General features: G+C 37.2%; 1 protein-coding gene across 5 annotated transcripts in view; it reads left to right on the top strand.

Moving 5' to 3' along the window:
• anapc1 (anaphase promoting complex subunit 1) overlaps positions 1–17027 on the top strand; it is an 80138-nt gene that overhangs the window by 47839 nt on the left and 15272 nt on the right. For all 5 annotated transcript variants that reach the window (XM_077217427.1, XM_077217428.1, XM_077217424.1 and 2 more), the window contains exons 32-33: positions 12515–12597; positions 13219–13297. In XM_077217427.1, the coding sequence (XP_077073542.1) occupies positions 12515–12597; positions 13219–13297 (162 nt within the window). The remainder of the gene's footprint in view (positions 1–12514; positions 12598–13218; positions 13298–17027) is intronic.

The raw sequence follows: 17027 nt of genomic DNA, 5'->3' as shown, positions 1-17027 counted from the left end.
ACGCGAAACTGCTCATAACTCCTAAACCGTAAGGCGTAGACTCAAGTGTCTTATATCATTGGAAAGCTGGACTCTTAACTTAAAAAACGTATATCTCCGATTTCATTTCCGCCATGATAGATTTTCCGCCATTTTGAATTTTGTCAAAAAACTACTTTTGCGAACTAGTCCCTGGTTTTTTGCCCGATCGGAACCAAACCAGTGTAGAAATGTTCTCTGGAGTCTGAATATCAATAATTATCGAAAAAAAGTTGAATTTTCGATTTCCGGTTGCTAGGGGGCGCAAAATGAACGTTGTGGGAGGAGCCTATTTTACTAAAATGGCTATAACTCAAGAAGTAAATGAGATATCTTCACCAAACTTGACACACATGTGTATGAGGACAGTCTGGGGTCACGGTAAAAAAACCGCGTCGATCTAACACTAGGTGGCGCTATAACATTAAAAAAACATAAAAGGGGGTGTGGCCACCTGACCGTTAGTCCGATTGACCTGAAAATTGGTATGCAGTGTCTTGGTCCAAGGCCCCATGTATGTGTAAAAGGATATTGGCGTATCTCAAAAAACATGGCCGCCATCGGCCAATAAAGTTTGAGCACCTGTGAGACGAGGTTAACGGAGGCCAATCGGAACGAAACTCCATGGGCATGTTCGACTCATGGCCCAAGAGGTCTGTAAGAGTTTTGAAAGAAATCGGCCACTAGTTGGCGCTAACGAGTTTTACGGCTCTGTAATCACGTGGTGTTGCACACATCCCCACAAAATGCATATCATTTGATAGATCTCCTCATGATGAACAACTTTGCCTCTAGAACCATTGCTGTCAATCAAACTGTTCATTAAATATTCACGAATATGTTAAAAACCTACTTTTGCGAACTAGTCCCTGTTTTTTCGCCCGATCGGAACCAGACCAGTCTAGGACAATTCTCTGGACTCTCTAGATCAATAATTATCGAAAAAAAGTTGAACTTTTTTATTTTTTGCATGGTATTAAAGGGTTATTTAGAAAAGGTGCGTGACAAAATGCACCCAAAAGCCTATAAATCCTAAAGGAAAACTCAGAACTTCACAAAAATGGATGAGCATATGTGTCATAACAGGCTGAAGAAGCATGCAAAGTTTCATGGAGATCGGACAATAGGTGGCGCTATAACTGTTGAAAAGCTTTAAAACCATACATTTCCTATGGTAAATTGCCTGTATTGGCTGTAAATGGTCTTTTCCATCTATGATCGTATAATTTTCATATCTTAATGTTTAAAACCAGTGCAGTAAAATTATCTGGACTCTCTAGATCAATAATTATCAGAAAAGGTATAATTACTTCAGTATGATGGCTATAATAGAGTGTAAATCGGATGGCTATAACAGCTTGGATGGCTATAACAGCCAATAAGTGGTATTTTACTGCCCCCTGCTGTCATTTCATCATACTACTCTCTAATATTTTTATATATAATTGATATTTAGACTTTATTAAATCATTATTTTAACATTTACAATCACATTTTGTCAAAATTCATCTATTGCTCTGTACTCTCTAGAACAATAATTATAGGAAAATGTATAACTTCTTCATTTGGATGACTATAATAGGGTCACTTCAATATGTAGCCTTGACCGAAAGCCAATATCTTTTCAATAAATGCTCATAGCTTCTTAAAAAAAGGTCAAGAACAGCTATAACAGCTTGAAAAAGGCTAACAGCCAATAAGTGGTATTTTACTGCCCCCTGCTGTTTAAAAAAAGTCATTTTGTCACACTACTCAACTATAATTAATATTTAGACTTTATAAATTCACTATTTTAACATTTACAATAACATTTAGTCAAAATCGTCTATTGAAGTGACAATTGAGTCACATTGGCTCCTGAAGTTCCAAATGTCTCTATCTACATCAGAATGAGCGTGTGTAAATTAAATTATATGAAAAACATGGCCTATTGTATAAGTAGGCTGTAATAGCACTGTTGTCCACTAGATGGAGCAGCAGCATTAGACATTTTTAATCTTTTTTTATCAGCTTTCAGCATTGGCTAACAAACAAATGCTTAAAGCATTTTCTTTAATTAGTTTTATATTATTACATTGCAAAGATATATGTGAAATGCTCATATACCATTAAAACAGATTTTCACAATAACATATCCCAAAAGTGTGTGTGTGTGTGTGTGTGTGTGTGTGTGTGTGTGTGTGTGTGTGTGTGTGTGTGTGTGTGTGTGTGTGTGTGTGTGTGTGTGTGTGTGTGTGTGTGTGTGTGTGTGTGTGTGTGTGTGTGTGTGTGTGTAAGCATGCATTATGGAGTTAACATGAAAAAAATGGTTTGCTTCACTGGAGAATACTGGAGAAACAAAGTAGTTGAAAATGAAAGTGAGCCAATAAGTGGTCTTCTACTGCCCTCTGCTGGCCACTCTTCTTATTAATAGTCTTTTTTTGTATATAGACACTATAAAATCACTTAAATAACAATTACTATTATAACACATTCATATTTTGTCAGAGTTTATCACTTCAATTGTTCTTATGCTTCATTTAATTGCTATCAACGTGGTAAATCATGGTAAATAACGCCAGAAACATGGTAAATCATAGTAAAAAAGGTAAGTCATGCTAGAATCCTGGTAAATTATTCTAGAATGTGCTATATCATGGTAAATCATCATATAACATGGTATATCAAGGTAAACTATGGAAAATCATGTAAGATTCATGGTAAATCATACTGGAACATGGTAAATCATGAAAAATCACACTGAAATGTAGTATATCATGGTAAATCATGCTTGCTACATAAAACTTAATGTCTTTTGATGCTTTTGTGCTTAACGGCCTTAAAGGCCTTAACTGCTTGAACACCGCTAAATGCTGCTTGCAGCTTTAATTATTATTATTATTATTAGGTGTTCAAGCACGAAGTGCTGAAAACCTATTGTAATTGTACTGATTTTTATTATTAGGTGTTCAAGCACGAAGTGCTGAAAACCTATTGTAATTGTACTGATTTTTATTATTATTATTATTATTATTATTATTATTATTATTATTTTCCCCTAAAACGCATCGTGCAGACCAAACCGTAAGTGCTGGAGCTCTGAAACTTTGTCAGATGGTAGTACAAAAATCGAGGAGAGGTTCAGAGAGTATGACCCCGATTGGCCTATAGGTGGCGCTACAGCAATCAATTGCGCGTAACTGCTCATAACTCCTAAACCGTAAGGCGTAGACTCAAGTGTCTTATATCATTGGAAAGCTGGACTCTTAACTTAAAAAACGTATATCTCCGATTTCATTTCCGCCATGATAGATTTTCCGCCATTTTGAATTTTGTTAAAAAACGACTTTTGCGAACTAGTCCCTGGTTTTTTGCCCGATCGGAACCAAACCAGTGTAGAAATGTTCTCTGGAGTCTGAATATCAATAATCATTGAAAAAAAGTAGAATTTTCGATTTCCGGTTGCTAGGGGGCGCAAAATGAACGTTGTGGGAGGAGCCTATTTTACTATAATGGCTATAACTCGAGAAGTAAATGAGATATCTTCACCAAACTTGACACACATGTGTATGAGGACAGTCTGGGGTCACAGTAAAAAAACCGCGTCGATCTAACACTAGGTGGCGCTATAACATTAAAAAAACATAAAAGGGGGTGTGGCCACCTGACCGTTAGTCCGATTGACCTGAAAATTGGTATGCAGTGTCTTGGTCCAAGGCCCCATGTATGTGTAAAAGGATATTGGCGTATCTCAAAAAACATGGCCGCCATCGGCCAATGAAGTTTGAGCACCTGTGAGACGAGGTTAACGGAGGCCAATCGGAACGAAACTCAATGGGCATGTTCGACTCATGGCCCAAGAGGTCTGTAAGAGTTTTGAAAGAAATCGGCCACTAGTTGGCGCTAACGAGTTTTACGGCTCTGTAATCACGTGGTGTTGCACACATCCCCACAATATGCACATCATTTGATAGATCTCCTTATGCTGAACAACTTTGCCTCTAGAACCATTGCTGTCAATCAAACCGTTCATTAAATATTCACGGATATGTTAAAAACCTACTTTTGCGAACTAGTCCCTGGTTTTTTGCCCGATCGGAATCAGACCAGTCTAGGACAATTCTCTGGACTCTCTAGATCAATAATTATTGAAAAAAAGTTGAACTTTTTTATTTTTCTTATGGTATTAAAGGGTTATTTAGAAAAGGGGCGTGACAAAATGCACCCAAAAGCCTATAAATCATAAATAAAAACTCAGAACTTCACAAAAATTGATGAGCATATGTGTCATACCATGGTGAAGAAGCATGAAACGTTTCATGGAGATCGGACAATAGGTGGCGCTATAACTGTTGAAAAGCTTTAAACCCATGTATTTCCTATGGTAAATTGCCTGTATTGGCTGTAAATGGTCTTTTCCATCTATGATCGTATAATTTTCATATCTTAATGTTTAAAACCAGTGCAGTACAATTATCTGGACTCTCTACATCAATAATTATCAGAAAAGGTATAATTACTTCATTTGGATGGCTATAATAGAGTGTAAATCGGATGGCTATAACAGCTATAACAGCTTGGATGGCTATAACAGCCAATAAGTGGTATTTTACTGCCCCCTGCTGTCATTTCATCATACTACTCTCTAATATTTTTATATATAATTGATATTTAGACTTTATTAAATCATTATTTTAACATTTACAATCACATTTTGTCAAAATGCATCTATTGCTCTGTACTCTCTACAACAATAATTATAGGAAAATGTATAACTTCTTCATTTGGATGACTATAATAGGGTCACTTCAATATGTAGCCTTGACCGAAAGCCAATATCTTTTCAATAAATGCTCATAGCTTCTTAAAAAAAGGTCGAGAACAGCTATAACAGCTTGAAAAAGGCTAACAGCCAATAAGTGGTATTTTACTGCCCCCTGCTGTTTAAAAAAAGTCATTTTGTCACACTACTCAACTATAATTAATATTTAGACTTTATAAATTCACTATTTTAACATTTACAATAACATTTAGTCAAAAATCGTCTATTGAAGTGACAATTGAGTCACACTGGCTCCTGAAGTTCCAAATGTCTCTATCTACATCAGAATGAGCGTGTGTAGATTAAATGATATGAAAAACATGGCCTATTGTATAAGTAGGCTGTAATAGCACTGTTGTCCACTAGATGGAGCAGCAGCATTAGATATTTTTAATCTTTTTTTATCAGCTTTCAGCATTGGCTAACAAACGAATGCTTAAAGCATTTTCTTTAATTAGTTTTATATTATTACATTGCAAAGTTATATGTGAAATGCTCATATACCATTAAAACAGATTTTCACAATAACATATCCCAAAAATGTGTGTGTGTGTGTGTGTGTGTGTGTGTGTGTGTGTGTGTGTGTGTGTGTGTGTGTGTGTGTGTGTGTGTGTGTGTGTAAGCATATGTTTAAATAAGATACCTGTGAAAACACTTTATTAATAAGTATAATGGCCAGCAGAGGGCAGTAGAAGACCACTTATTGGCTCAGTTTCATTTTGACAGACTTGATTTTCATCACTATTCTACACTAAAGCAAACCTGTTTTTCCATGTTAACTATTATAAGACAATCATTTTTTTGTCAGTTTATCACTTCATGGCTATTGACACTTCACATCAATGCTAGCAATGTGGTAAATCATGGTAAATCACGATAGAAACATGGTAAATCATAGTAAATAATACTATTACATGGTGTACCATGGCAAATCATGCTAGCAATGTGATGAATCATGGTAAATCATGCTACAATCCTGGTAAATCATTCTAGAATGTGGTATATCATGGTAAATCATTCTATAACATGGTAAATCATGGTAAATCATTCTATAACATGGTAAATCATGGTAAACTATGATAAATCATGCTAGAATCATATTAAATCATACTAGAATGTGTTCAATTGTGATAAACTATGCTAGAGCAGGGTAAATCATGGTGAATCATACTAGAACTTGGTATATCATGGTAAACTATGGTAAATCATGCTAGATTCATGGTAAATCATACTGGAACATGGTAAATCATGAAAAATCACGCTAAAATTTGGTATATCATGGTAAATCATGCTAAAACAAGGTCTATTCCATCTATGATGTCAGTGTTTCATGCTTGCTACATGAAACTTAATGTCTTTTGATGCTTTTGAGCTTAACTGCCTTAACTGCTTGAACACCGATAAATGCTGCTTGCAGCTTTAATTATTATTATTATTATTATTATTTTCCCCTAAAACGCATCGTGCAGCCCAAACCGTAAGTGCTGGAGCTCTGAAACTTTGTCAGATGGTAGTACAAAAATCGAGGAGAGGTTCAGAGAGTATGACCCCGATTGGCCTATAGGTGGCGCTACAGCAATCAATTGCGCGTAACTGCTCATAACTCCTAAACCGTAAGGCGTAGACTCAAGTGTCTTATATCATTGGAAAGCTGGACTCTTAACTTAAAAAATGTATATCTCCGATTTCATTTCCGCCATGATAGATTTTCCGCCATTTTGAATTTTGTTAAAAAACGACTTTTGCGAACTAGTCCCTGGTTTTTTGCCCGATCGGAACCAAACCAGTGTAGAAATGTTCTCTGGAGTCTGAATATCAATAATCATTGAAAAAAAGTTGAATTTTCGATTTTCGGTTGCTAGGGGGCGCAAAATGAACGTTGTGGGAGGAGCCTATTTTACTAAAATGGATATAACTTGAGAAGTAAATGAGATATCTTCACCAAACTTGGTCCACATATTTATGAGTTCAATTTGAGGTCACAGTAAAAAAACCGCGTCGATCTAACACTAGGTGGCGCTATAACATTAAAAAAACATAAAAGGGGGTGTGGCCACCTGACCGTTAGTCCGATTGACCTGAAAATTGGTATGCAGTGTCTTGGTCCAAGGCCCCATGTATGTGTAAAAGGATATTGGCGTATCTCAAAAAACATGGCCGCCATCGGCCAATGAAGTTTGAGCACCTGTGAGATGAGGTTAACGGAGGCCAATCGGAACGAAACTCAATGGGCATGTTCGACTCATGGCCCAAGAGGTCTGTAAGAGTTTTGAAAGAAATCGGCCACTAGTTGGTGCTAACGAGTTTTACGGCTCTGTAATCACGTGGTGTTGCACACATCCCCACAAAATGCATATCATTTGATAGATCTCCTCATGATGAACAACTTTGCCTCTAGAACCATTGCTGTCAATCAAACCGTTCATTAAATATTCACGAATATGTTAAAAACCTACTTTTGCGAACTAGTCCTAGGTTTTTCGCCCGATCGGAACCAGACCAGTCTAGGACAATTCTCTGGACTCTCTAGATCAATAATCATTGAAAAAAAGTTGAACTTTGTCCTTTGGTTTGCTATAACAGGGTCATTTATAAAATGGGCGTGGCAAAATATAGTCAAAAGCCTATAAATCCTATACGAAAACTCAGAACTGCACAAAAATTGATGAGAATATGTGTCATACCATGGTAAAGAAGCATGCAAAGTTTCATGGAGATCGGACAATAGTTGGCGCTATAACTGTTGAAAAGCTTTAAAACCATACATTTCCTATGGTAAATTGCCTGTATTGGCTGTAAATGGTCTTTTCCATCTATGATCGTATAATTTTCATATCTTAATGTTTAAAACCAGTTCAGTACAATTATCTGGACTCTCTAGATCAATAATTATCAGAAAAGGTATAATTACTTCAGTTAGATGGCTATAATAGAGTGTAAATCGGATGGCTATAACAGCTATAACAGCTTGGATGGCTATAACAGCCAATAAGTGGTATTTTACTGCACCCTGCTGTCATTTCATCATACTACTCTCTAATATTTTTATATATAATTGATATTTAGACTTTATTAAATCATTATTTTAACATTTACAATCACATTTTGTCAAAATGCATCTATTGCTCTGTACTCTCTACAACAATAATTATAGGAAAATGTATAACTTCTTCATTTGGATGACTATAATAGGGTCACTTCAATATGTAGCCTTGACCGAAAGCCAATATCTTTTCAATAAATGCTCATAGCTTCTTAAAAAAAGGTCAAGAACAGATAAAACGGCTTGAAAAAAGGCTAACAGCCAATAAGTGGTATTTTACTGCCCCCTGCTGTTTAAAAAAAGTAATTTTGTCACACTACTCAACTATAATTAATATTTAGACTTTATAAATTCACTATTTTAACATTTACAATAACATTTAGTCAAAAATCGTCTATTGAAGTGACAATTGAGTCACATTGGCTCCTGAAGTTCCAAATGTCTCTATCTACATCAGAATGAGCGTGTGTAGATTAAATTATATGAAAAACATGGCCTATTGTATAAGTAGGCTGTAATAGCACTGTTGTCCACTAGATGGAGTAGCAGCATTAGACATTTTTTTATCTTTTTTTATCAGCTTTCAGCATTGGCTAACAAACAAATGCTTAAAGCATTTTCTTTAATTAGTTTTATATTATTACATTGCAAAGAAATATGTGAAATGCTCATATACCATTAAAACAGATTTTCACAATAACATATCCCAAAAGTGTGTGTGTGTGTGTGTGTGTGTGTGTGTGTGTGTGTGTGTGTGTGTGTGTGTGTGTGTGTGTGTGTGTGTAAGCATGCATTATGGAGTTAACATGAAAAAAATGGTTTGCTTCACTGGAGAATACTGGAGAAACAAAGTAGTTGAAAATGAAAGTGAGCCAATAAGTGGTCTTCTACTGCCCTCTGCTGGCCACTCTTCTTATTAATAGTCTTTTTTTGTATATAGACACTATAAAATCACTTAAATAACAATTACTATTATAACACATTAATATTTTGTCAGAGTTTATCACTTCAATTGTTCTTATGCTTCATATAATTGCTTTCAACGTGGTAAATCATGGTAAATAACGCCAGAAACATGGTAAATCATAGTAAAAAAGGTAAATCATGCTAGAATCCTGGTAAATTATTCTAGAATGTGCTATATCATGGTAAATCATCATATAACATGGTATATCAAGGTAAACTATGGAAAATCATGTAAGATTCATGGTAAATCATACTGGAACATGGTAAATCATGAAAAATCACACTGAAATGTAGTATATCATGGTAAATCATGCTTGCTACATAAAACTTAATGTCTTTTGATGCTTTCTTGCTTAACGGCCTGAAAGGCCTTAACTGCTTGAACACCGCTAAATGCTGCTTGCAGCTTTAATTATTATTATTATTATTATTATTTTCCCCTAAAACGCATCGTGCAGCCCAAACCGTAAGTGCTGGAGCTCTGAAACTTTGTCAGATGGTAGTACAAAAATCGAGGAGAGGTTCAGAGAGTATGACCCCGATTGGCCTATAGGTGGCGCTACAGCAATCAATTGCGCGTAACTGCTCATAACTCCTAAACCGTAAGGCGTAGACTCAAGTGTTTTATATCATTGGAAAGCTGGACTTTTAACTTAAAAAACGTATATCTCCGATTTCATTTCCGCCATGATAGATTTTCCGCCATTTTGAATTTTGTTAAAAAATGACTTTTGCGAACTAGTCCCTGGTTTTTTACCCGATCGGAACCAAACCAGTGTAGAAATGTTCTCTGGAGTCTGAATATCAATAATCATTGAAAAAAAGTTGAATTTTCGATTTCCGGTTGCTAGGGGGTGCAAAATGAACGTTGTGGGAGGAGCCTATTTTACTAAAATGGCTATAACTCGAGAAGTAAATGAGATATCTTCACCAAACTTGACACACATGTGTATGAGGACAGTCTGGGGACACAGTAAAAAAACCGCGTCGATCTAACACTAGGTGGCGCTATAACATTAAAAAAACATAAAAGGGGGTGTGGCCACCTGACCGTTAGTCCGATTGACCTGAAAATTGGTATGCAGTGTCTTGGTCCAAGGCCCCATGTATGTGTAAAAGGATATTGGCGTATCTCAAAAAACATGGCCGCCATCGGCCAATAAAGTTTGAGCACCTGTGAGACGAGGTTAACGGAGGCCAATCGGAACGAAACTCAATGGGCATGTTCGACTCATGGCCCAAGAGGTCTGTAAGAGTTTTGAAAGAAATCGGCCACTAGTTGGCGCTAACGAGTTTTATGGCTCTGTAATCACGTGGTGTTGCACATATCCCCACAAAATGCATATCGTTTGATAGATCTCCTCATGATGAACAACTTTGCCTCTAGAACCATTGTTGTCAATCAAACCGTTCATTAAATATTCACGAATATGTTAAAAACCTACTTTTGCGAACTAGTCCCTGGTTTTTCGCCCGATCGGAACCAGACTAGTCTAGGACAATTCTCTGGACTCTGTAGATCAATAATTATTGAAAAAAAGTTGAACTTTGCCCTTTGATTCACTGTAACAGGGTCATTTAGAAGAAGGGGCGTGTCAAAACACACTCAAAAGCCTATAAATCCTATACGAAAACTCAGAACTTCACAAAAATTGGTGAGCATATGTGACATAACATCATTAACAAGCAAGCAAAGTTTTATGGAGATCGGACAATAGGTGGCGCTATAACAGTTGAAAAGGTTTAAAACCATGTATTTCCTATGGTAAATTGCCTGTATTGGCTGTAAACGGTGTGTTCCATCTATGATCATATAATACTTATATCACAATGTTCAAAATCAGTTCAGTACAATTCTCTGGACTCTAGATAAATAATCATCAGAAAAGTTATAACTTCTTCATTTGGATGGCTATAATAGGGTCACTTCAATATGAAGCCTTTACCAAGAAAGCCTATATCTCTTCAATGAATGCTCAGATCTTCTTAAAAACAAGTCAGAACATGTGACTCTAAATAAGATAAGAAATAATGCATCTATAACAGTTAAAAAGGTTAAAGTTATAACATAATGGCATATTAAGCCAATAAGTGGTATTCTACTGCCCCCTGCTGTTTAAAATAGTCATTTTGTCAAGCTACTAACTACTAATATTCTATAATTCTTATTTAGAGTTTATAAAATCACTATTTTAACATTTACACTCACATTTAGTCAAAATTCATCTATTGAAGTATTGCTACTGACTATTGTGGCACATTGAGAAATGTGAATCCTGAAGGAGACTTGCAGTAAACATTTTTTTCCATCACATAGTTCAAATGTCTGTATCTACAACAGAATGTGTGTGTGTAGTCCTATATTTCTGAATAAATGCTGAATAATCGGATTAATAGATTACAAAGACATTATGTGAAATGCTTATAGACCATTAAAGTATATTTTCATAATGACACATCCCAATAGCATTGAAAAAATCAACAACAACATTTGTCTTTGTGTGTGTGTGTGTGTGTGTGTGTGTGTGTGTGTGTGTGTGTGTGTGTGTAAGCATATGTCTAAATAAGATACCTGTGAAAACACTTTATTAATAAGTATAATGGCCAGCAGAGGGCAGTAGAAGACCACTTATTGGCTCAGTTTCATTTTGACAGACTTGATTTTCATCACTATTCTACACTAAAGCAAACCTGTTTTTTCATGTTAACTATTATAAGACAATCATTTTTTTGTCAGTCTATCACTTCATGGCTATTGACACTTCACATCAATGCTAGCAATGTGGTAAATCATGGTAAATCACGATAGAAACATGGTAAATCATAGTAAATAATACTATTACATGGAGTATCATGGCAAATCATGCTAGCAATGTGATGAATCATGGTAAATCTTGCTACAATCCTGGTAAATCATTCTAGAATGTGGTATATTATGGTAAATCATTCTATAACATGGTAAATCATGGTAAATCATTCTATAACATGGTAAATCATGGTTAACTATGATAAATCATGCTAGAATCATATTAAATCCTACTAGAATGTGTTCAATTGTGGTAAACCATGCTAGAGCAGGGTAAATCATGGTGAATCATACTAGAACTTGGTATATCATGGTAAACTATGGTAAATCATGCTAGATTCATGGTAAATCATACTGGAACATGGTAAATCATGAAAAATCACGCTAAAATTTGGTATATCATGGTAAATCATGCTAAAGCAAGGTCTATTCCATCTATGATGTCAGTGTTTCATGCTTGCTACATGAAACTTAATGTCTTTTGATGCTTTTGAGCTTAACTGCCTTAACTGCCTTAACTGCTTGAACACCGCTAAATGCTGCTTGCAGCTTTAATTTGAATTGAGTTTACAAAAAAAGGAAAGGAAAATAGAATTATATTCAAATAAATGATCAAAGCATAGAAGTTGAAATTTATTTCATATTATTGGTGTGAATTACCCATAAGTATGTTTTCATGCTCACAAATTATGGGCTATTTCCAGAAATAAATATGAATAATGTTTGAAATACCATCTATTTGTATTTATTTATATTTTGCATGTTTCATTATGTTTAATTAATACATGTAAATTAATTGTTTTGTAGTATGCAGAACATGCACTGGATTATATAATAATATTTAAAGGCAACACAGATTAAATGTAACTCTTTTTATTAGGAGGGTGACACTATCAATGTGGACGTGACCTGTCCTGGTGCGACACTTGCTCTAGCCATGATTTACCTGAAAACAAATAATAGGTGAGTTTTATATTTTTATTTACTGAATTTTGTTCCATTTCTATTTGAACAAAGAACCACATCCTAACATTAAGCATTAAGGTGAAATGTTTATTTTTTGTGCCACAAGCACAGTCTTATTATAGTATTATTTATATACTATTATAGTATTTAATAATTTTGAATTGACTTTTATTTTTATATTTTCATTTTAATGTTATTATTTTTTTATATCATAATATAAAGTAAATCATATTTACTTTTAAATATATCTATATAGCTTGTTCAGTTTTGGTTTTTGTCTTTTATTATTTCAACTTAAACTTATTTAATTTCATTTACTGGGTAACATTTCAAATTTTTAAGTTTTTTTTTTTAAGTTTCAGGTTTTCATGTAATATTTAAATTTTATTTCATCTTTATTTCAATGACCAAAATCATATCGTTTTAGTTAACAATAACATCACACTAGCAGCAGCAAACATATTATTCAAATATCCCCAAAATCACACACCTTACCTTTAAGTAAGTATAAAGCGTAATGCTTTGTGTCAGTTCTTAAGAGCAGTGGAAGATTGAAGCTGGCTTCTTTCAGCTTGTCTTTTCTCTCAGATTCACACCTGTCTCTCTGGACTCCTCCAGGTCTATAGCTGATTGGCTGAAAGCCCCAGACACCATGTTCCTGCTGGACTTCATCAAGCCTGAGTTTTTGCTGCTGAGGGTGAGAGAGCGTTACAGGGCCGACAGCCTCTGGGCTCACAGGGACTTGCACATTAACACCTTGCGTTGGGGGTTTCACTTTTTACCAAGGGTTCTCATGTTTCATGATGTTTTTTTATGCCACATAAGGGGTCATTTTAGCCTGCTGTGCTTGTTAACCTACTGGAATGTCACTTCCTTTCTGACACTGTTCCAAAACCTTAAAGACCCCATGTGGTGAAAATCAAGTTTTTAATGTTGTTTTATGTCTATGTGGTGTTTTTATGATTTAAGCCAAACCATATGCAAATTCTTCAGTAAACACCATTGTTGAGTTTTTTCTTCTTAAAACTGCAATAAACCAAAGAGTCTCAATAACGCGGTTTGAAATTGCCAGTGTTTCTTACGTCACAAATAAGTTATAACCAATCTCGTAACGAGGGTGCAGGTTTAGCATATCATCACAAAACCAGTCTCCAGTCTCACATGTATATTTGTGGCAATAGCCAACAATACATTGTATGGGTCAAAATTATCGATTTTTCTTTTATGCCAAAAATCATTAAGATATTACAGTAAAACTTCAAATAATAGCTGAGTCCCAAATAGACACATGTCTCTTTTACACGCCTGGTGTGGCGACAGGTTTAGGTAAATAAAGGCCGGGTCTGTTTTTTAGTTTCGGGGTGCATTTAATCTTCTAAAAACCCGTCAGATCGTCCGCTTTTTGACGGCCGCCAAAGAAAATTTGTGATCTTTTTTGATCGGTGAGTGATGTAATAGAATGACTGCTGCGCTTGACAGGGCGCAAACTAGCAGAGAGAGAGAGAGCCCCGGCCGCGCGCGCGCACTGTCACGCCTTCAAACAACAAGAGCGCTGTCTTGCTCTCTCTCCCTCACGCATATTAATCAAAATCAATTGACACGATAGTAAAAGGTCGGAAGACCGCAGTTTCACGTGGAGCATTTGGAGATTTTTAGAGATTAGAGACTCTAGAAACAACATCTCAATGAACAACATCTCAACCCTAAATTATAAAGTCCTTTCTCATATAGACGCCTGTCTCAAATACAAGCCTGTGCAGTTCGACGATTTGGGAAAATAAAAGCCCGGGCTATTATTTGAAGTTTTACAGAAAGTAAAGATCATGTTCCATGAAGATATTTTGTAAATTTGCTATTGTAAATATATAAAACATTTTATTTTTGAGAGTTAATGCAGCACAATCACGAACATAAATGGACAACTTTAAAGGTGATTTTCTCAATGTTTCGATTTTTTTGCAACCTTAAATTCCAGATTTGCAAGTAGTTGTATCTTGGCCAAATAAATTTGGCTAAATTGCTAGTTTCTCAACTCCAAAATTCAGTACCGCATGGCAATGCTTAGAGGTTGGAATAATGGCAGTATGCACCATTTCTCCACTGGCTTTTACCATGGCAATGGAAGTAATCATTAGGGCATCAAGATGGGTAGTAGGAGGAGAGCGCTTGGCTTCTGGGATGCGACTACCACCAATCAGAGCATACATGGATGACATGACAACCATGACTACAACAGTAGCCTGCACTAATCGGTTATTGGGGAAGTTAACCGATAATATCGAATGGGCACGAATGCAATTTAAGCCCTCTAAATCAAGGAGCATTTCGATAGTTAAAGGAAAGGTAGTAGATAAAATATTCTTCATTAATGGTGAGGCAATACCAACAGTTTCTGAGAAGCCAGTGAAGAGTCTTGGGAGATGGTACGATGGGGATCTAAAGGACACAGTTTGAGTGGGAGAAGTTAGACGACAAGCAGTGGAAGGGTTGAAGAGCATAAACAGCTGTGCTCTACCAGGCAAACTAAAACTCTGGTGCTTTCAGTTTGGTCTACCGCCAAGGTTGCTGTGGCCACTGACTGTGTACGAGGTTTCTTTGACAACAGTGGATAAGCTGGAAGTGTTAATAAGTTCATACATCAGGAAATGGTTGGGAGTTCCACGCTGCCTCAGCAGAGTGGGACTTTATAGTAAAGGAGTATTGCAGCTGCCAGTCTCTGCTTTAACTGAGGAGTTTAAGTGTGCCAAGGTCAGACTGGAAATGACTTTAGCAGAGTCACGCGACAAAAGTGTAAGGGAGGCAGCCCCTGTGGTAAAAACTCAAAGAAAGTGGTCAGCAAAGAAATCTGTAGAAGAGGCAAAGGCTGACCTTCAAATTGGGGCGATCGTGGGACAGGTACAGCATGGAAGAGGGGGTTTTGGGCTCAGTTTAGCTCCTCCTAAATGGCACAAGGCAGGCCCAGCTCAAAGGAGGAAGCTGGTAGTCAACGAGGTGCGAAAGCAGGAGGAGAGGATGAGATGTATAAAGGCCATTTCCCAGGCCAAGCAGGGAGAGTGTATGAGATGGGAGAGTGTGGAACAACGCAAAATGGGCTGGCAAGACCTTTGGTCAATGGAAGAGAATAGGATCCTTATTAGGTCAACATATGATGTTCTCCCATCACCGCAAAACCGAAATCTCTGGGTAGGAGAGGATCCCTCTTGTCCTTTGTTCATCACCTGCCACTTTAAGGCACATTTTGACAGGATTATGGTGGCTCTTAGCCTAGGTCGGTTTACTTGGCCCCATGACCAAGTATTGCGATGTTTGGCTTTAGCATTGGAAGCCAAGCGTAGTATGACCAATAAGTTGCCGCCTGTTCTAGCAAAACATTACACGCAGAAGACAATATTCCTCCGCCCAGGCGAGCAACCAACAAGAAAAGGTGCGAACACCAATTCTCGCCCAGGACAACTGGAAGCTGCTAGGGACTGGAAGATGCTGACTGATCTTGATCAACGGCTTATTTTTCCACCTGAGATTGCCACCACTAACCTACGACAAGATATTGTTTTGTAGTCTGGATCAGCACGCATTGTTCAACTGATAGAGTTAACAGTGCCATGGGAGGATGCGGTAGATGTGGCATATGAGAGGAAGAAACTGCGGTATGCTCATCTGGCCACTGAAACAGAACAGCGAGGATGGAGAGTCCAGGTTTATCCAGTGGAAGTCGGTTGTCGAGGTTTTGTGGCACACTCTACAACCTGGTTCCTCAGAGACGTAGGATTCAGTGGCCAAGAGTTGCGTCACACAATAAAGAACTTATCTGAAGCAGCAGAAAGGAGCAGCAACTGGCTGTGGTTGAGACGGAAAGATTCTAGCTGGCTGAGTACAGGCCGCCACGCTACGGTTTCGTAGAATTCTTGAAAACTTGAAGAGTCTGTTGGTTTATTTGTATAGGTTGTATAGTATTTACAGTCATTACGTTCCTGTGTATATTGCTTGAATGACGGGTGGTTGGGCAGATATTGTGTTTTGCGGTAGGTCGTATGCCATACGGAACCGTTGCCACTGAAACTGCATATTAAAGCACCAGTGGGGCTCAACAGTCTTAGTCAAACGGGTTGGCGCGTATGGTTGGGTTGCGGAGAGATTGTGGTTAGGTCTCAGCAGCAGGAGGGATGTAGAGGTCAGTAAGCTGGACTGAGTTGAGTGGGGGACGGAGGGGGGTGACTCTGGGACGCCAGAGTCACTGTCGAGCCCTCTCGAGGTGTCGTGGGCTAGTCGACGAAACACTGAGGAAGGAAGGTGCCCACTTGAAGAAGTCCCCTACTCAGCTCAATCCAAACGGTTGTCATGGGGGGACCGCACTGTGGTTGCAGCCGTTGTGTGTGCTGACGCGTGTTAACACTAGACAGAAGGAGATTTACATCACCATATGGAAA

This window comes from Siphateles boraxobius, unplaced genomic scaffold (genome assembly GCF_051911475.1).
Source record: "Siphateles boraxobius isolate OS27281-9 unplaced genomic scaffold, OSU_SipBor_1 73, whole genome shotgun sequence".
In the NCBI taxonomy this organism is placed as follows: Eukaryota; Metazoa; Chordata; class Actinopteri; order Cypriniformes; family Leuciscidae; genus Siphateles; species Siphateles boraxobius.
The sequence above is the reverse complement of the archived record's forward strand: the minus strand, read 5'-3'. Positions and strand labels throughout refer to the sequence as shown.